The 21,410-nt window shown below is 40.7% G+C and overlaps 1 protein-coding gene across 1 annotated transcript in view; it reads left to right on the top strand.

Moving 5' to 3' along the window:
- Positions 1-12,875: 12,875 nt before the first annotated feature.
- LOC111762743 (protein AF-9-like) overlaps positions 12,876-21,410 on the top strand; it is a 31,018-nt gene continuing 22,483 nt past the window's right edge. The window contains 5 exon segments of the mRNA XM_058281036.1: positions 12,876-13,205; positions 15,763-15,850; positions 16,718-17,576; positions 17,578-17,622; positions 17,624-17,667. Coding sequence (XP_058137019.1) covers positions 12,876-13,205; positions 15,763-15,850; positions 16,718-17,576; positions 17,578-17,622; positions 17,624-17,667 — 1,366 coding nt within the window.

Genomic DNA, 21,410 nt, shown 5'->3' with positions numbered 1-21,410 from the left:
GACAAACAGCCATTTTAAAAATGGGGAAAAGATTTGAACAGAAATGTCTCAAAAGAAGATACACAAATGGCTAAAAAACACATGAAAAAAATGCTCAAAATCCCTAGCTATTAGGGAAATGCAAATCAAAACAACAATGAGATACCATCTTACTCCCATAAGACTGGAAGCTATAAAAAAATCAGAAGACTACAATTGTTGGAGAGGATGTGGAGGAATGGAAACACACATCCATTGCTGGTGGGTAAGCAAATGGATCCACCCATTCTGGAGGACAATTTGGCTTTTTCTCCAAAAACTAGCCATAGATTTGCCATATGACCCAGCAATTTCACTGCTGGGTATATACCCAGAAGATCTGAAAACAATGACACACCTTATATATGCACACCAATGTTCATAGCAGCACTATTCACTATTGCCCAAATTTGAAATCAACCCAAATCCCCATTAACAGAAGAATGGATAAATAAAACATGGTATATACATACAATGGAATACTACTCAGCTATACGAACAAATACAGTAAAAGCACATGTGATAGCATGGATAAATCTTGAGAACCTCACGTTAAGTGAAGAAACCCAGGCTTTGAAAGACAAATACTACATGACCTCTATGTTATGAAACAAGTAAAGCAAGCTGTCTCAGCTAGAGCCTGGATGATATACTTAAAGGAAGTAGGGTGTTGAGGAAGGTTTCGAGCTGACACATACATGGGTGAAATCCATGATAAGAAAGAGGTAAGTATTTGTACAGGGAAGGGATTAAATGGGGGCATAACGATAACTTTGGGAGGGGCTGAATGGAACTGAGGGGGTCTAGGGAGGGTAGGATGGGTCAGATAGCCCAAGAAATTGGCAATAGGAGGGTGGGAACACTCGAATATAGGAGATTATCAGGTATGTGGTTGAAATTATAATGCAGAGAAAACTCTTTAGGGAATATAATAAGGAAGGTTACCTGTTTATGATGCTTAAGGAGGGGCATTTGACACTGGCAAGCTTCTAGTGCATGTGTGAGTGCTCGTTTTGACATAGTGGGTTATATCATTGGATGGAGACCCATACAATGAGAATGAAGGTATACCCACATCCTGGGGAGAACTGATGTTCTCAAAAAGAGGAAATTGTATCTCTTGAGAGAATTGGAGGCTCCAAATGGGATAGGGCAGTTAAGTATGTCAAGCCCTCAACATTTTTGCAAGTATCTCTGAAAATGGTCCTTCAAGTAATGATGATTGATGGTTATGGTGGGGCTGGGGAGGGGGAAAGAGGTGTTGAATACATGGAATCAGTGTAACTGTGGAACAATGGAAGTGCTCCAAAAGATCATGCAATGATGTATATAGAACATATTAAATTACACCAAAAATGTATAAAAGTCTATAGGCTGGGAAGCGGACTTTGTCCAGTGGTTAAGGCGTCCATCTACCACATGGGAAGTCTATGCTTCAAACCCCAGGCCTCCCTGACCTGTGTGGAGCTGACCCATGTGCAGTGCTGATGCACACAAGGAGTGCTATACCACAAAGGGGTGTCCCTGCATAGGGGAGCTCCACATGCAAGGAGTGCACCCCATAAGGAGAGCTGCCCAGCACGAAAGAAATTGCAGCCTGCCCAGGAATGGCACTGCACACACAGAGAGCTGACACAACAAGATGATGCAGCAAAAAGAAATATGGATTCCCATGCCACTGACAACAACAGAAGTGGACAAAGAAGAACACACAGCAAATAGATACAGAGAAAATACAACTGGGGCAGGGTGGGAAGAGGAGAGAAAAAATTAAATAAATAAATCTTTTTAAAAAAATCTATAGGCTAAAATGTAATCCATAATGTAAACATAAGATAACTAAAAATTTAGAAAATTGTATAGTCTAAAATATAAACCATAATGTAAACCCAAATGGAACCATGTTTGAAAGCTATTGTTTCAATATCTGTACATTAGCTGTAGCAAATATATATGAACATGTAAAAAGATCATTGTTGCAGAAGGGACAAAGTGTTTGATGTTGGATATGTGGGAGTGCCATATATTGTATATGTGAATTACTGTGATCTAAAACTTATGTGAAGACAAACTTAATGATTAGAAAACAAGAAAAGAGAAAGGTAGACACTGAGGAAGAAATGGAAGTAATTGCCTTGCCACTGTACATACAGAGCAACACCTAGAGCAGTGATGAAAGGCAAAATGCCAAAAACAAAGCTTTTTCATTTTTTTCATTTTTTGATACCCCAATCTAATTTTCTTGTATTTAATTTTTCTAAATTAGTATGTATTCTATATCTAACCTTTAAACCCATCACTATATTCCATTTTACTATTAATGGAACTTGGTCATATATTGGGCTTCCTTTTTGAAGAAGTTGTGGACTACAGAGAGGTTCAACTAAGGCAGGGGAGGAGCACTTGTGTGGGATATAATTTGTGGGGGCACATGGTTGGGAGGGAGTTCCCCAGGGCATGTATACAGGGTACATAGAAAGGTTTGGATATTTTCATAGTTGTTTCAGTTGGAAATGACAAATGAGAGAGTGCTGAGTTCCTGACCAGGGGAGCTCTATCACACTCCCCAATGGAACAGCAACAATCCCCCAAGTGAGATGGCAAAGACCAACAAAGATGGATGTTTCCAAAGATGAGTCCTTGATATTGATGGCTCTGATTATGAGACTGTGTGCTTGAAATATGAAGTAGGTCTAGAGCTGCAGGGTGCCTAAGAGTTACCTCCTGACAGTCTTCTTGTTGCTCAAATGTGTCCACTCTCTAAGCCAAACTCAGCATGTAGAGGCATTGCTTTACCCCCAGCATGGGACATAACTCCTGGGGATAAACCTTCCTGGCACGGAGGGATTGCCCCCAAGCACCAGCTGATGATGTAACTAGAAAAAGACCTTTAATTAAGGGGTCAACTCAGACTGGTAAAATATCTCAGCCTACATGTAATACCAGATGTTAAAAGCTGCTTTTTGACTTTGGATAAAAGGGATAAATGGAAAGGACAAGTGAGTCTATATGGGTAATAGTCTCCAAAAAAGAGTTGGGAAGTCATCAGAGGGGTGATGTTTATGCATGCCTCAGCAGGGTACCTGAGACAACCAAGTTAGATGGAAACCCAGGTGTGGGTTCTCCTGAGGGCTGCAGAGATCCACAAGTTCTATGGTCATAGCAGATGGCTTTGCAGTTCAGGTCCATGTCATTTGGCCCTACTTTGGAATTTGTGTTCCTGAGTGTGATGGAGTTGGACTCAGATATGACCCTTCTGCACATGCCTCTTCTGTTACTTTTACTGGACCTGTGGTTGGTGTTTGGGTTGGTGTATACTCAAGAGACCTGAATCTCTGAACTGTCCATGTGATGGCCAAATTCTGGGCCTCAGCAGACTTACAGCTCCTACCCTCTGGTTTCTTGGACTTATCCTGGCCAGCTGACAGGAAGGTGAAGAAGGTTCAGCCACCACACCAGGGAGTCAAGAGTGCCTACAGCTGCAAGCAGGAGAATTGCAACCATCATCCATGTGGAATCTAAGCTCCCTCTTGATGTAGAGGGTGACTGGACATAACCATCCCAGGGCCCATAGGATGGAGGAATAGAGTATGGATTAGAGTGGACTTACAGATGTTCTGCTAGGGAACTATTGTGATTAATAAGGGAAGAAATTCTAGTAGTAATGTGGAGAGGGTGTCCATGTTGGCTGATGATGATAGGGAGACAGAAAAAGAGATATGGTGTGGGGGTATTTTCAGGATTTGGGGTTGACCTAGGTGTACTGGTGGAGAGTATGGACTACAATGTGGACCACTGTCCATGTGGTGCAGCAGTGCTCCAGAATGTATTCGCCAGTTGCAGTGAATGTTCCACAATGATGGAAGAGGTTGTTGATGTGGGAGGGGTGGGATGGGTGGGGTGAGGGTTATATGGGGACATCATATTTTTTTAATGTAACATTTAAAAGAAAATAAAGAATTTTTAAAAAGTTAATTGAGAAGAGAATCTCAAAAACCTTGAAGTCAAAAACTGTGCTTCATCAGAACTGTGAAATGTGGAAACAAAATACCTAGGAATTGAAGATAAGTCTGAGTTTAAGCCTTACTTAATGAATATTTCATGCTTACCAAAGTTTCTGATGGAGAGTAAGTTTTATATAACCTCTAATATTATTATTGTATTGTGGGGGTTAGTGGGTTCCCAGCCGTGGCTAAATGAAACTCAGCTCACAGTACACAGCCACCTGCATGCCCCAGGACACAAGTTTAATTGTAACAAACTTCTTCACAGGAGAACATGGTATGGATGGTATTATAGAATTATAATTTTCTCCACTCTGTATAATTCCTTCTTACAGTAACATCACCCATACTCCAATTATGGGCTTCTTGTGGCCCTAGCAGAAACTCTGTTATGAAATGTCTTTGTTCTGAAGAAATGGCAGAAATAGCCTTGCCACTGAACATACAGGGCAACACTTATAGCAATGATAAAAGACAAAACATGAAAAACAAGCTTTTTAATTTTTTAATGTTTTGATACCCCAATTTATTTTTACTTTAATTTTTAAAAATTAGTGTGTATTCTCTACCTAACCTTTAAGCCCATCACTATATTCCATTTTACAACTGATGGAACCTGGCAATATTTTTGGTTTCATTTTTGAAGGAGTTTTGGATCACAGAGTGGTTCAACTATGGCAGGGGAGGAATACTGGTATGGAATGTTGCGGACAGATGGTTGGGAGTTCTCCAGGGCATGTACACAGGGTGCATAGAAAGGTTTGGATATTTTCATCATGGTTACATTTAAAAACAACAACTGAAGGAGTGCTGAGTTCCTAGCCAGGGGAGATCTACCACATTCCCAATGGAACACAACAATCCCCCAAGTGCAATGGCTAAGACCAATAAAGAAGGATGATCCAACAATGAGCCTTTGATACTAATGTCTATGCTCATGAGCCTATGCACCCGAAATTAGAACTAGGCCTAGAGCTGCAGGGTACTTACAAGTTACCTCCTGAGAGCTTCCATATTGCTCAAATATGGCTAGTCTTGAAGCCAAACCCAGCATGTAAATGCATTACCTTCCCCCCAGTGTGGGACATGACTTCTGAGGATAAGCCTCCCAGGTGCTGAGGCCTTACTACCAAGTACCAGCTGATGATGTTACTGGAAATGACCTTGAATAAACGGGTCAACTCAGACCAGCAGAATATCTCAATCTACATGTAATATCAGGTATTAAAAATGTTTTTTGACCTTGAATAAAAGGGGGAAATGTAAAGGATAAATGAGCTTAAATGGCTATGAGTCTCCAAAAAAAAGTTGTGAGGTCATCAGAGGGGTCACTCTTACACACAACACAGCAGGGTCCCAGAGACAGCCAAAGTAGATACAAGCCCAGGTGTTGAATCTTCTGAGGAATACAGAGACCCACAGGTTCTAAGGTCATGGCAGATGGAGTTCAATGACATGTCAGTTGGCCCTACTTTGGAGTTTGTGTTCCTGAGTGTGATGTAGTTGGACTCAGATGTGATCTTTGTTCACAAGCCTCTCCTGTTACTTTTACTGGAACTGTGGTTAGCACTGTGGTTTGGTGTATGATCAGGGGACCTGAATCTCTGAACTGTCCATGTGATAACCAGGCCCTGAATCTCAACAGACCTCCAATTCCTATCCTCTGGTTTATTGGACTTACCCCAGCCAGTTAATAGGTAGGTGAAGATGGTCAACCACCATAGCAGGGAGCCAAGAGTGCCTACAACTGCAAGCAGGAGAATTGCATCCATCATCCATGTGGAATCTAAAGCCCCTCTTAAAATAGAGGTGGAATGGATATAACCATCCCAGGGTCCACAGGCTGGAGGAATAGAGTATGGGTTAGAGTGGAATTACTGATATTCTACTATGAAACTATTGTGATTAGTAATGGAAGAAAATGTAAAATTGATGTGGAGAAAGTGGCCATGGTAGCTGCTGAGGGTAGGGAGATGGAAGAAGAGATATAATATGCGGGCACTTTCAGGACTTCGAGTTGTCCTGTATGGTACTGCAGGGACAGTTGCTGGACATTGTGTATTCTGCCATGGTCCACTGGGTGGACTGGGTGAGAGTGTAAACTACAACATAAACCACTATCCATGAGGTGCAGCAGTGCTCCAAAATGTATTCACCAAATGCAATGAATGAGCCATGATGATGAAAAAGGTTGTTAATGTGGGAGGAGTGGGGTGAGGGGGTGGGGGTCTATATGGGAACCTCATATTTTTTAATGTGACATTAAAAATTTTTTTAATTAAAATATATATATTAAAAAAAGAAATGTCTTTTTTCTAAGACCCAATATATTGCCCCTCATTTTCCCTCCTCTGCAGAGCACTAACTTCATTCTCTGAACCACCACCTTCAGAACCACCTTCAGAGAACCTCTCCTGCCCATAAGTCCCAATATAAAATCCCATATCTGATATCTTGCTGAGGGCATCCTTTAGTCTTGCTGCTGTCTTACCTGTGCCCTTCAGGAGCTGGGTTGTAACATATATCTGCATCAGACAACTAGTTATTGAATAAAACAGGCACATGGATGTTAAATCCATGAAAGTGGCACTGGGTGTAGCTCAGTGGCTGGAGTTCCTGCTTCTCATATACAAGGTCCCATTTTCAATTGCCAGTACCTCCTTTAATGAAAGACAGGGAAAATTAAAAATACAGAATTTTAGTGTCCACAGATGCACAGTTGGGGGATGAACCATAAAGCAATTTGTAGAGTTTTGACTCTAAGCAGGAGGCAAGTGGCTGCTGCTTAAGGGAAGGAGGAGCTGTGATGGTAAAATAGTAGATAATGTTCTCCTGGAGGTCACAGCTAAGTTCAATTTCTTATACCTGTGGGGGATACAAATTTAACACATTATACAGAATCACTAAGCTATATCATTATTTGTACATTTGCTCATTCATAGTAAAAGAGGTACAACAAAAAATAAATAAAAGCACAAGAAACTGCACATTTTTAAACAGAACTATCGACTAATTCTCCCTTCTGTCTCTATTTCAACCAAACCCAATGTGCAGCCATGACAATATAGAAAGTGATGAATTAAAATCAAATGGTGAAGAAGCACATGAGAAAATATTCAATGTCACTAGTGACTAGAGAAATGCAAATCAAAACTACAATGAGGTATCACTTCACACGTATTAGACTGGCCGCTATTAAAAAGTCAGAAATCTACAAATGTTGTACATGATTTGTAGAACTAAGAATACTTATTACTGTTGTGAGGAATGTAAAATGGTACAACCACTATAGAGGACTGTTTCACAATTCTTAAGGAAGCTGAATATAGACTTGTCATGGGACCCAGCAATACCATTACAGTACTAAGAATACACAAAAAGAAATAAGATCAGGGACACATATAAACATATATAAATATATAAATCTGCACATCAATTTTCATACTGATGTTATTCACAGTTACCAAAAGTTGGAAGCAACCCCGGTGTCTATCAACTGATGAATAGGTAAACAAAATTGTTGTGTACACACGTTATAGAATATTATGTAGTGGTGAGAAGAAATGAAGTCATGAAGCATATGAAAACATGGATGAACCTGGAGGACATTATGTTGAGTGGAGCAAGCCAGACACAAAGGACAAATACTGTATGATTGTTCTTTTATGAACTGAAATAAATAAATCGTGTAAATTCATGGAATTAATAATTAAAATATAGGTCATCAGAATATAGAATAAGGGTATAGAATGGAAAGCTGAGTGTTAATCTGTGCAGAATTGGTAAAAAGGTTGTAAATCTTTGCAAATGAATAGAAATTGTAAAGGCACATAATAATCTATGCAATTATTGGAGCAATTGTATAGCTTTCATAGTTGAAAGGGTTAGTCTAAGGTCATGTATATTACTGAATGTAAGCTAAATAATGTCAACATGGGACTGTATATCATATAGCATAGTGAAACCTCATACAAATCACAAACATAGATGATATTGCATATATGAAACAGTTTCAAAAATATAAATACAATTTTACTAGAGAGAAGAAAACAAAATAGCAGCTATGAATGATAGGAGAAGCATAGAAAGAAGAGAGGTGATGAGGTTTTCGTGTTTGTTTCCTAGTATTGATATAATGAAAATACTCTAAAATGATTGAAGTGATGAATACACTGTTAAACTTGGATATCATGCTTTATTAAGGCATATCGATAAAATTTATTTATTAAAAATAAAAATAAAATACAAAAATGAAATACTTAGATATAAATCTAACAACATATATGCAGATTCTGTGTGCAGGAAACTGTAAAATTTTGATGAAAGTATATGATGATCTGAATAAATTAGAAATTTCCTGTGTTTTTGGATTAGAAGACTCAGGTTGCTAAAATGCCAGATCTTCCCAGTGTGATCTATAAATTAATTGTAATAGCTATCAAAATCCAAGCAAGCTATTTTGTCAATATCAACAAAAATACTTTAAAATATAAACAGAAAGACAGTAGATGTAGAATAACAACACAGTGTTTAAGAAGTACAGCAAAGTTGCATGGCTTATCCTCCAACTTCAATACTTAATACAGAGCTAAGGGAATGAAGGCAACTTGATATTTGTGATAAAATAGGCACAGGGATCAAAGTACCAGAATACAAAGTCCAGGAATTGACCAATACAAATACTGTCAACTGATCTTTGAGAAAGCAAGAAAGGCAATTTAATATATGTAAGACAGTCCTTTTACCTAATGGTGCTATAATTAAATGCAAAAACAAAAATTAATCTAGATGCCTACTTTCTGCAGAAATTAATTTAAAATTATTCATAGACCTAAATGTAAAACACAAAATATAAAACTTAAACAAGTAAACATAGGAGAAAGTCTAGGATTCCTGAGTGTTGGTAAAAACATTTTAGCACAATTTGTGGGGGAAAAAAGAATCCTTGACTATACTAAAATTAAATGCTCCTGCTTTACTAAAAGCCTGTAAAGGAAATAAAGGTCAAGCCAAGCACAGAGAAAATAACTGAAAAATCCATATCTGGTAAAGAACATTTACATAATAGAAATCAAATCTTAAAACTCAAATATAACAAATGAACAAGCCAGTTAAAATTGGACAAAAGGCTAAAAATATACCTTATCAAAGAAAATACGCAATTGGCAGAAAGAGAATATGGAAAGATACTCAATATCATTTGACCTCAGGGAATTCCAAATTAAGACCAGATACCACTGCACATGCGTGTAAATGACTAAAAGTCAAAATAAAGTGGCAATATCATTTGCTGTGAGGCTACAGCACCACAGAACCAACTTTACTGCTGGGGGGAACCCGACAGTGGTAAGGCCACTGTAGAACTCAGTTTGACAATTTCTTACAAAGCTATACCGAGTATTACCATACAAAACAGCGTAAGTGCTCTTATGCATTTATCCAACCAATTTGAAAATCAATGTCCACAAAAATCCTGCACATGAATGTCTGCTAATGCTTAATTCATATTTTTTGAGGTTCTTAATTTCGGGGTTTTTTTGGTCTTTATTAATTTTTTTAATATTACATTAAAAAAACATGAGGTCCCCATATGCCCCCCACCCCCCTTACCCCACTCCTCCCCCCACAACAACAATCTCCTTCATCATCATGAGATATTCATTGCATTTGGTGAATACATCTCTGAGCACTGCTGTTCCTCATGGTCAGTGGTTCACATCACAGCTCACACTCCCACATTCCACCCAGTGGGCCATGGCAGGACATACAATGTCCTGTAACTGTCCCTGCAGCAACATTCAGGACAACTCCAAGTCCCAAAAAAGCCCCCACATCTCATCTCTTCCTCCCACTACCTAACCCCAGCAGCCACCATGGCCACTTTCTCCACACCAATGCCTCATTTTCTTCGATTACTAATCACGATAGTTCATGAATATCATATTGGTAAGTCCACTCTAATCCATACTCTATTCCTCCATCCTGTGGACCTTAGAATTATTGTGTCCACCCCACATCTACATCAAGAGGGGGCTTAGATGCCACATGGATGCTGGATGCAATTCTCCTGCTTTCAGTTGCAGGCAGTCTTGGTTCCCTGGTGTGTTGGTTGACCTTCTTCACCTCCATGTTAGATGAGTGGGGTAAGTCCAATAAACCAGAGTGTAGGAGTTGCAAGTCTGTTGAGGCTCAGGGCCTGGTTATCACATGGTCAGTCCAGAGATTCAGGCCCCCTGGGTATACATTAAACCCCAGCACCAACTACAGTTCCAGTAAAAGTAGGAGAGTCTTGTGGACAAAGATCACATCTAAGTCCAGCTCCATCGCACAGAAACACAAACTCCAAAGCAGGGCCAACTGAGCTGGCACTGAACTCCATCTGTCATGACCATAGAACCTGTGGGTCTCTGTAGTCCTCAGGAGTACCAATACCTGGGGTTGTATCTACTTTATCTGTCTCTGGGACTTTGCTCAGGTGTGCATAAGGGCAACCAATCTGACAACACTCGGCTCTTTTTGGAGACTCATAGCCATATAAACTCATTTGTCCTTTCCATTTCCCCCTTTTCTTCAGGTCAAAAACCATTTTTAACCCCTGGTATTATATGTAGACTGAACACATGAATGTATTAAAAATGTTGAACAGTCATATGATGGAATATTATTCTATTTTTCCTTCCTTTTTAAGAAAATGTCTCCTTTTGCTCTATATTCTCTGAAATTATTTCATCTTTTAAAGTTTTTATTCAAATTTTAAATGTTATTTAAAATACACAAGTGCATGTTCTTTCCTATTGTCAATTTCTTTTTATAGAATTCTGTTCTATGTGCAGTAATGAGGTCTTTGCTTTGATTCTTCTTTATTATCCCTTTTCATTAATTAATTTAATTTTTATAATAATTTGTTATAAGAGTTTTTATTCTATGTGTATCTCTACTCCTACTTGATTTCCTATTTAAGCATTTGTTTGTTTATCCTTGTTGTGGTATCTGTATTTTGTTTTGCTTATGTCCTCAAACTTGTAAGATAGGCAGTATTTCATAATTAGGAAAAAGTCACATTGAAATCAATCAGGGAATCTTTGCATGTTCTCAAGATTTTGTGGCTTATCAAAAGATCTGGAAAAAAACAGATTTAACCACTATTTTATTATTTTGTATGTTTCATATTGATCGATTTTAACAGAAATACATTTTATCACTCCTGTCAGGGCAATGATGAGACTGCTGTCACCAAACTGTACCCTCTATAGGGCGAAAAATATTCCATGTCCCTGAACACAAAAGCAATTTCCCCTAACCCAAGTATAAAGGAAATTTACATTACACTCATAGAGTAAAGAAAGAGGCCTCTAAAATTTTCCCAGGGTAGAGAAGAATATTGGGTGATTTATATGCAAATAAAAAATGTTTTCATAAATCCAGTTCTTCAAGATGGAGATCAAAGACTTGTACATCATCCTTCCTCAGGGCATCTGAGTATTTACACAAGTACTTTCCCCTGCAGAGTCAGTCCATTTATGTAAGGACAGTGGGCAGGTTCTGGGTCTGAGAATCCAGTTAATGGTGTCATCAACTCAGGTTTGGGGGTTCAATTTAAAGCAGGGTTCTGGTCTGGAGATACCTGTCACAATTTCTCCTTGGGAAGAGAGGGCAGGAAGGGTCTAAGGAGAAGCAGAGGCCAGTCCTCCTGCTCAAATGGACAGACCTCCTCCATTTATTCAGCCTTTGGATCAAGGATGCAGGGAATGGTGAGAGGCCCTTGTTCTGTGAGAGCAGAGCAGGGCAGGGTGAGGTCTCTAATGGGAATGCCCCCTGCTTAGGTCTTTCTCCATCCCACACACCCTTGCTCTATGCCCACTTGCTGTTAGAGCTGGACTTGACTCCCTTGAAGGTGCTGCAGTTCTTGGCTCCTAGTATCTGAGAGTCACTTTGACCTGCTCTCTACACTTCTCTCCCATCATAATCTTTGAATCAGGCTCTTCCCAGTTACAACTGGTTATTTCATGTCAGGCATCTTTCTAAGGGTTTGATACAGATGAAATCATTTTCTTATATCAAGGTTGGGATATGGCTTCTAACATTATCATGTCCTACTGTTGGAGACCATGGGGAAAGGGAAATTAGGGACCTGACTGATCCAGGCACAGTCATTGTGCTCTGCGGACTCTGTATCTTGCAGCCTTCACACTGTGCAGTGGGTCAAGGGAAGCTCTGTGTGCTCAGAGTACAGAACCCTCCCCCAAAGTCACATGTCCAGAGGATGGCAGGGCTGGAGCACAGGAAAAGTAAGGCCAGGCTCACCACTTCTCCTCCACCCAACAACAGGTCACCAGGAAACCCAATGACTATCGCCAGCTCAGCCTCTTGTACCCCCAGGGACCCTACATGCAAATCACCCTGGGGCCTCACAGAAGAAATGCAATAAGAGTTTTAGATGGCCATACAGATGCTGGGGCTCCTCCTCTGCCTGCTGGCAGTTCCCATGGGTGAGGATCTTGGGGATCCAGGAGCTCACAGGGGTTTGATTCTGGGGTAGGACAGACTCACAATGACTCTCCTCCTCCCTCCCCCTCCCCCAGGTGTCCTGTCTGAACTCATGCTGAAGGAGTCAGGTCCTGGGTTGGTGAAGCTCTCAGAGGCACTCTCCCTCACCTGCTCTGTCTCCAGGGCTCACTCACCAGCAGTTACTACTGGTATTGGATCCACCAGAGTCCTGGAAAGGGGCTGGAGTGAATGGGGACTCATACAAGACAGGCAGTAAAAGCTACAACCCAGTTTTCCAAGGCTGCGTCTCCATCACTGCTTACATATCCAAGAATGAGTACTATCTGCAGTCGAGCGCCATAAGGGATGAGGACATGGCCCAGGCCGCTGCCAAGCTCGCTCTCCTATGGCCTCCCAGAGCCCCTGGTTCTCCCTGGGTGTGGGAGGCTCTCTAGAGCTTGGCTGGGGAATGGGGCGGGTGGCGTGGGGGCGGGAGCAGAGCCAGCCAGCGTGGAGGAGGAAGAGGCACTTCAGTTTGGGCTGGTGTTCGTGGAGGTGGCCCTGGCTCTGGAGACTGTGCAGGACACAGTGAGGGGAAGGCAGTGGGAACCCAGACACAAACCTCCAATGCAGGAAGGGGATGGGCTTCAGGGGGTGCTCAAGACCAACAAGGACAAGGCTCAGTCCGAGGAGCAGGTGCAAAGAGGGAGCAGTTTTCTGTCAGCTCTGGGGCTTCCTCTTCCCTGAGCCTATTTCCCTGAGGACTTGCCTTCCACTTGCCCGGGTTCTTCTTCATTTATGTCCCCAGTGCAATGCCAGGGAGATTCAGAGCCTGCATTTATTTCACATCAACAGGGAAGTGAGGTCACTGTCCCAGGCTCTCCCTCCCCTTATTAGGTCTTTGTCTTAGATCCCAGTGTGACCTTACATAGCTCATCTTAACTAGTAACTCAAGAGTGACCCACAACCCACATTATTCCATATCAAAAAATATCATTCTTTTCTTTCTAAATATTAAACTAAAGCTAGGAAGAGATGAATAATGAAACATGTATTTTTTCTTTGTAAATAGATTTTACATATTTAAAGATTTATATTTACATAAAAACTTGAGCCAATATATAGAGACTTTTTTAGATCCAGCAGCTATTTTTTCCTACTATTAATCTCTTGCTAAGTATTTGTCAGTAACAAAACTAGGTTACCATTAGTAAAACTACTAATAAATTATAGACTTTGTATATTTTTCAAGATGTTCCTTGTTTTGTTGCACAAGGTTTTCCCATGAGTGTAATGGGTAAGAGTTTGGGTAATAGTGCCTCAGAGGTTGAGAGCTTTCCCCCTTTTGTCATCGTAGGGACACATGAACTAAACGTGTCTCAGGACGGGTGATGCTGAATTCCCTCTATTGGTTAGGGTGGGGACTTACACCTGAACTGTAAAGTTACAATTTACCCCTTTCCATACCCTTTCTATACAACAATAGGGAGTTAAGTCTATGTGTCTAGTGCATACTCAAGAGGATGGGAGTTAAGCTTCATCTCCTTCATCCAGTTGATTGTGGGAATCTGCATATATCATTTGAAATAATGGACTGTATTTTTGGATTTTTATTTTATACTTTGGGTTAAAACAAATTAATTATTTATTTTGATTTTCAAATTGCTCTAGCTTTGGCAAGTAGGAGATTTACAAGGCTGTTCACATATCCCCCTCTGATATGTCCAAATCTATGTATGTGTATGTGAATGCGTGTGAATATATAAAAGTGGGTGTTTTGTTTTGTTGTATATGTGCATGTATTTCCATTTGTCCTGCTTGACATGCCCTCAGCTTCTTTCTGTGTGATCTGCTCTCTCTCAATAAGTTTGGAAATACTTGGCCATTATTTCTTCAGATATGTATCCTTCCTTCTCTCTCAATTCTCATTTTGAGATTCCAGTTACACCTTTATTACATGATTCGATATTGTCCACAGAATTGTATAATATGTTATGATTTTTATAATCAATTTAGGTAATTTAATATTCTTGTTTTCAAGTTTGCCCTTTCTTTTGACAACTGATACATAGCTTCCGAGGAGCCTGATGAATATATTGGGTAATTATTTTACTATTTTGCTATTTTATTTCTATTTCATTTGAGTCTTTCTTTTATTTCCCTTTTTCTGCTGAAGTTCTCTATCTAATCTTTCCTTCCCTTTTTCCTTCTTTCCTCCCTCCCAAACCAAAAATATAGTTCATATTCTTCTCTAGTGCATTTGGAGCATTCTGCAGGAGAGATCATATGTTAGGTCACAAAAAATTCTAAATAAATTCAAAATAATAAAATCACATGATGCATATTCATGAATGACAAATGAGTAGAGTTATATATCAGTAAGAGTGGTAGAAATGGAAAATAAACAAAAATATCAAAATTAATGTCCTCTTAAATGACCAATGGGTTAAGGAGGAAATCCTAAAGGAAATAAGGGAAACACTTGAAGTGAATGAAAATGAAAATACAACATACCAGAGATTATCAAATGCAGTGAAGGCAGTGCCGAGAGCAATTTGTAGCACTAAATACTTACATTATAAAAGGAGAAACACATAAAAAGAAAGACCTTATCTAACAATTGAAGAAGTATAAATGAACAAACTGTACCTAAAATGAGCAGAAGTAAGGAAAAAAAGAAAGACTGAAATAGATATAAATAAAATAAAGAACAAAAATTAGAATCAATAAAACCAAAATTGGATCTTTGAAAAATTCAATGATATTCACAAATATTTAGCAAAAATGATAAAGAAAAGAGATGATACAAATAACCAGTATAAGAAATGAAAATGGGGGCATTACTACTAGCCCCACTGAAATAAAAAGATTATAAGAAATTACTCAGAATAATTGCACAAAATTGAATTAGATACCCTTCATGAAATGAACAAATTCTTAGAGATTAACTACATATATTGACTCAAGATGGAAGAGAATAGGGGGCATGGTGGGGCGTCTGTTTCTTATCTTGGTCACTTAGGCAGCTGTGGCCTGGGTGGGCCATCACCCGGGGAGCAAGGTGAAGAGTGAGAATGGGAAGCGCCACTGGGGGCCATGCAGGGACATGTCCATGCCCTGCCACCCTGAGCTGCTGCTGTATAGCCTGGGACCCGGGTTGCTGGAGTAGCACACATGCCCTGGGTCTGTTCAGATTGGGGCTCAGAAGGCTCCCTATGCCTCATGCTCCCTGTCCCCTTGACTTGCCCTGCAGATCTCCCCGCCCAAGCCCACCATGGGGGCAGCCAGAAGAGGCAGGGGCACAGTGCAGCGGTTGGAGGCCTTGGATGACTATGATGTGGGTGATGTGGCCTCCCCAGTGTCAGTGAAAATGGTAGAATAAAAACCTGAAAAACAAAATGAAACAAAAGCTGATAAAGTACCCAGCAGTGCTGAACCTCAAGAATATCAAGTGCCTTATTTACAGTGGAAAAAAGAAAGCAGTGAAAAGTCCTCAAAGATCATCAATTAAAATTAAAACTAGCATCCATTTGTTCTCTATGGCTGGGGAGAAAAGCAGACAGCTACAGAGAACCCACAATGTACCTCTGCCTTTGCTCTGAGTTTCCTGAACTGGCATTAGAGCCAAAAGCAGTAGAAAGGTAGAGAAGAGGAACCTGGCTGCTCGGAGGCAACGTGCTCACTCTGTGAATGTGGAGAAAACCACTAAGTTTCAATATTCTTCAGATAACCTATGGTCACCAAGTGCATTGGATGCTACTCACCAAGAGCTTAAATAAACAAAAAGAGCTCCTTGTATATTCTCTCTTAACATTCGCAAATGAGAGAAAGAAAAAATAAAACAACCATCAACATCAAACAAAAATGGACGTCAGTTTAGGAAACCACCTGCATATGTACGGTTTCTATTGGAGAATATCCAAATGGTGACTATTTTGATGAATCTTGACCACCTACCTATGTAGTAGGGCAGAGAGTTGGAGACACAGATATCTGAAGTTATTAATGAGGATAACTCGATGCCCCGGAATCTCATCCTCTAGCCCTGGAGCTGCTGCTGCTGCTGCCGATTTTTCTTTTGGGGCTGAGTTTAATAAGCGAGCGAGAGCGCCAGCAAGCGCAAGGGGCGAAAAGGCAGAGAATGCCCGCCATCTGCTCTCCTCTCCTGGGCGCGCTCTCATTCATAGCAGCCTCTTCATGAATTACAGCTGAGGGGGTGGAGGGGGTGGAGGCGGTGGAGGAGGGGGTACCACACAACACCCCAGCAAACCTCCGGCCCCCAGCATGGCTAGCTCGTGTGCAGGTGAAGCTGGAGCTGGGGCACCGCGCCCAGGTGAGGAAGAAACCCACCGTGGGGGGCTTCACCCACGACTGGATGGTGTTTGTGTGCGTCCCTGAGCACAGTAACATACAGCACTTTGTGGAAAAAGTCGTCTTCCACTTGCACAAAAGCTTTCCTAGGCCTAAAAGAGTGTGCAAAGATCCATCTTACAAAGTAGAAGAATCTGGGTATGCTGGTTTCATTTTGCCAATTGAGGTTTATTTTCAAAACAAGGAAGAACCTAAGAAAGTCCGCTTTGATTATGACTTTTTCCTGCATCTTGAAGGCCATGCATTAGTGAATCAACTCCGCTGTGAAAAACTAACTTTCAATAACCCCACAGAAGAGTTTAGAAAAAAGTTGCTGCAGGCAGGAGGGGACTTTAATAGGAGTATTCACACCAGCAGCAGCAGTACCAGTTTTTCAAAGCCTCACAAATTAATGAAGGAGCACAAGGAAAAACTTTCTAAAGACTCCAGAGAACATAAAAGTGCCTTCAAAGAACCTTACAGAGATCACAACAAATCTTCCAAAGAATCCTCTAAGAAACCCAAAGAAAATAAACCTAAGATGGCCTTCAAGGAACCTAAACCCATGTCAAAAGAGCCAACACGAGACAGTAACTTACTCACCATCACCAGTGGACAGCAAGATAAGTAAGCGCCTAATAAAAGGGCCCCCATTTCAGATTCTGAAGAACTCTCGTCCAAAAAAAAGAAAAAGAATAGCTCAGAGGCTTTATTTAAGTTTTTTTAGTGCGCCTCCACTGATACTCACTTGTCCTGCTGACAGAAAAAGATAAATCTCATGTCAAGATAGGAAAGGTCAAAATTGAAAGTGAGAGGGGACTTCCGGCAAGATGGTGGCTGAGTGAGCTTGCCTTGCCGTCTCTCCTGGGAAGAGGCAGCTGGGCACCGCTGGAGGTTCTCCGGGACCAGGCTTTTTCAGGATTTTTTCAGGGCAGGAAGTGTCTGGACATCGATTTGGTGGGAGGTAACGGAAAGGACTGGTCTATAAGATATAATTGGGGACTTTTCAGGAGGGGGAGGCAAGATGGCGGCTGAGTGAACTTCCCGATTACTAGCTCCTGGGGGGAATCGGCTGGAAGGCATCGGAGACTCTTTGGGACCGGCTGTTTCGGGATTTTTCCTGGTCCGGAGGTGTCTGGACATCGATTTGGAGGGAAGGTAACAGAGAGGATCTATCTGTGAAATATACACGGAGATCCCAGCTACGTGTGGAGGACTCCCTCCTTGGGTAGGCGGAGCCGAGGCAGCTAGCACCGCAGCGGGCGGCGGGCGGGAGAGCCGAGCCGCGCTGTGCCGCGGCGGCGGGCGGTGGGCGGGGAAGCCGAGTCCGGCCAAGCCCGGCTGAGCCGCGCCGGGCGGGGGGGCCGAGCCCAGCTGAGCTCAGCCGAGCCCAGCCGCGCCGCGCCGGGCGGCGAGCGGGAGAGCCGAGCCGCGCTGCGCTGCGCCAGGCGGCGGGTGGGAAAGCCGAGCCCAGCCGAGCCGCGGCGGGCGGCAGGCGGGAGACCCGAGCCCAGCCGAGCCCAGCCGAGCCTGGCGGCGGGGTTTCTGTTCTTTGGTTTTTTTTTTCTTGTTGTTTTTGTTTTTTGTTGTTGTTGTTGTTGTTCTTTTTTTTTTTTTCAATCCTCTCTTTCTTGTCCCCAATATTCTTCTTATACTATTTTACCTTAACAATACAATAGGTCCTACAGGAAATACCTCACATTTGCTGGGTTTCCTCACCCTCCACTGCCTCATTTCTCTGTGAATAGATTTAGCCTATCTACACTATCCCCTTTCCCCTACAACTTGATATCCTCCACCATCTGCTATCTCCCCTATATTCCATCTCCCTTTCTTTGATCCACAAAGTGTCTAACTCTTAATTTCTAATACCTTTGTTTAGTTTTCCATCTGGTATTCGTCCCTGAAACTATTACCTTTCTTTTCTCTTTCCCTCTCTCACGAAAACAATAGCCTCTTAGTACGTACCACATTCCTCCCATATTCAGTCGTCTACCTCATTATAGGTACTTTCCTACTACTATAACTCTACACAATTTACATGATCTAACATCCATCCTCCCAGAACCCATATTGTTGCTTTGTAAACATATATCACCAATACTACTTCACACTTTTTCCTTCCTTACACAATTGACTTTCCCCAGCACTAATACTTTCCTTTAAAGTGAGCTTAACTAGCAATAAGAAATTGGAATAAGAAGAACAAAGTGACAAAGAGAAGATATAACACTTACGCAAAAACAACAGCTAATTAATCTCCAAGACTAGACAAAGAAGCTAAGGAACTGATTAAACCCGTCAAGAAAAAATGTTGACAAGACAGCAACAAAAATCTACAAACCAAACAAGTAATCAGGAAAACATGGCTGAATCCAATCAACAAACTGAAAATCAGGGAGGGGGGCAGGACTTCGCACAAGCAATGAAAGATCTCAGAACATTTATCACCGACAAATTTGATGAAGTAATGAAAGAGGTTAACAGCGTGAAGACAACACTTGGAGGGGAAATTGCAGACATGCGCAAAAAAATAACAGATATGATGGAAATGAACACCACAATTCAAGAAATCAAAAATACACTTGCAGCAAATATCAGCAGACTAGAAGAGGCAGAGCAGAGAATTAGTGATGTGGAAGACAGTGCATTGGAAATCAAACAGATAGTAGAAGTGGTCAATAAAAAGGTAGAAAAAATCCAGATAGGACTTAGGGACCTGAATGATAACGCAAAACGCTCAAACATACGTATCATAGGCATTCCAGAAGGAGAAGAGAAGGGAAAGGGGTCAGAAGGAGTGTTGCAGGAAATAATGAATGAAAACTTCCCAAATCTACTGAAAGAGACAGATGTACATATCCAAGAAGCACAGCGCACTCCACTGGTCATAAACCCCAACAGGCCCACCCCAAGACATATACTTGTCAAATTATCCAATGCTCAAGACAAAGAAAAAATTCTAAAAGCAGCAAGAGAAAAGAAAACCATCACATACAAGGGAAACTCCATAAGATTAAGTGCTGATTTCTCATCTGAAACGATGGAGGCGAGAAGGCAGTGGTATGATATAGTCAAGGTACTAAAGGAAAAAAATCTCCAACCAAGAATACTCTATCCAGCTAAACTAGCATTCAAAAATGATGGAGAGTTCAAAATATTCACAGATAAACAGAAACTGAAAGAGTATATCAACAAGAAACCTCCCCTTCAAGAAATTCTTAAGGGAATTCTGCAGGAAGAAAGGAAAAAACAGGACAGTCAGAGATGGAGGAGAGTGTAAAAGCAACAAGAAAGACAAAAATAGAAGGGGAAAATAAAATAATACAAACAAAATATAACAAACACAAATCCAACCAAAATATGGCTACCATAAATAACTCTCTAAATGTAATAACACTGAATGTCAATGGATTAAACTCACCTATCAAAAGATTCAGACTGGGACACTGGATAAGGAAATACGACCCATCTATATGCTGCCTACAAGAGACACGTCTTAGACCCAGAGACTCATGGAGGTTGAAAGTGAATGGCTGGAAAACAATCATACAAGCAAACAACAACCAAAAAAAGGCAGGAGTAGCTATATTAATATCAGACAAAATAGACTTTAAATGCGAAACAATTCTGAGAGACAAAGAAGGATACTATATTTTAGTGAAAGGGACAATTTGTCAAGAAGATCGAACAATCATAAATATTTATGCTCCTAACAAGGGCGCCTCTAAATATGTGAGGCAAACGTTGGAAAAACTAAATGAAAGAATAGATGCATCTACAATTATAGTGGAGGATTTTAATACAACACTATCAACTCTGGACAGAACATCTCAAAAGAGAATCACTAAAGAAACAAAACATTTGAACAGTATATTAGAAGAGCTGGATCTAATAGACATATATAGATCATTACACCCAAACACAGCAGGATATACATTTTTCTCAAGCGCACATGGAACATTCTCCAAGATTGACCATATGCTAGGCCACAAAGAAAGGCTTAATGAATTCAGAAAGATCGAAATCATACAAAACAATATCTCTGACCACAGTGGAGACAAGCTGGAAATTTGCAAGGGACAGAGACCCAGACTTCACACGACAATTTGGAAATTAAACAGCACACTCTTAGAATAACAGTGGGTCAAAGAGGAAATCTCAAAAGAAATCAATGACTACCTTGAAACAAATGATAATGATAACACAACATACCAAAATTTATGGGATGCAGCAAAAGCGGTAATGAGAGGGAAATTTATAGCCATAAATTCATATATCAAAAAAGAAGAAAGAGCAGAAATCGAAGAATTAACTGCACATTTGAAGGAATTAGAAAAACAACAACAAAGTAACCCAACAGGCAGAAGAAGGAAGGAAATAACAAAGATAAGAGCAGAACTAAATGAAATAGAAAATAAGAAAGCACTTGAAAAAATAAACAAGACCAAGAGCTGGTTTTTTGAGAAGATCAACAAAATTGACAAACCTTTAGCGAGACTAACAAAGAAAAAAAGAGAAAAGATGCAAATACACAAAATAAGAAATGAG

Source organism: Dasypus novemcinctus, chromosome 19 (genome assembly GCF_030445035.2).
Source record: "Dasypus novemcinctus isolate mDasNov1 chromosome 19, mDasNov1.1.hap2, whole genome shotgun sequence".
In the NCBI taxonomy this organism is placed as follows: domain Eukaryota; kingdom Metazoa; phylum Chordata; class Mammalia; order Cingulata; family Dasypodidae; genus Dasypus; species Dasypus novemcinctus.
Note: the sequence above shows the minus strand (reverse complement) of the source record. Positions and strands in the feature narration are given on the sequence as shown.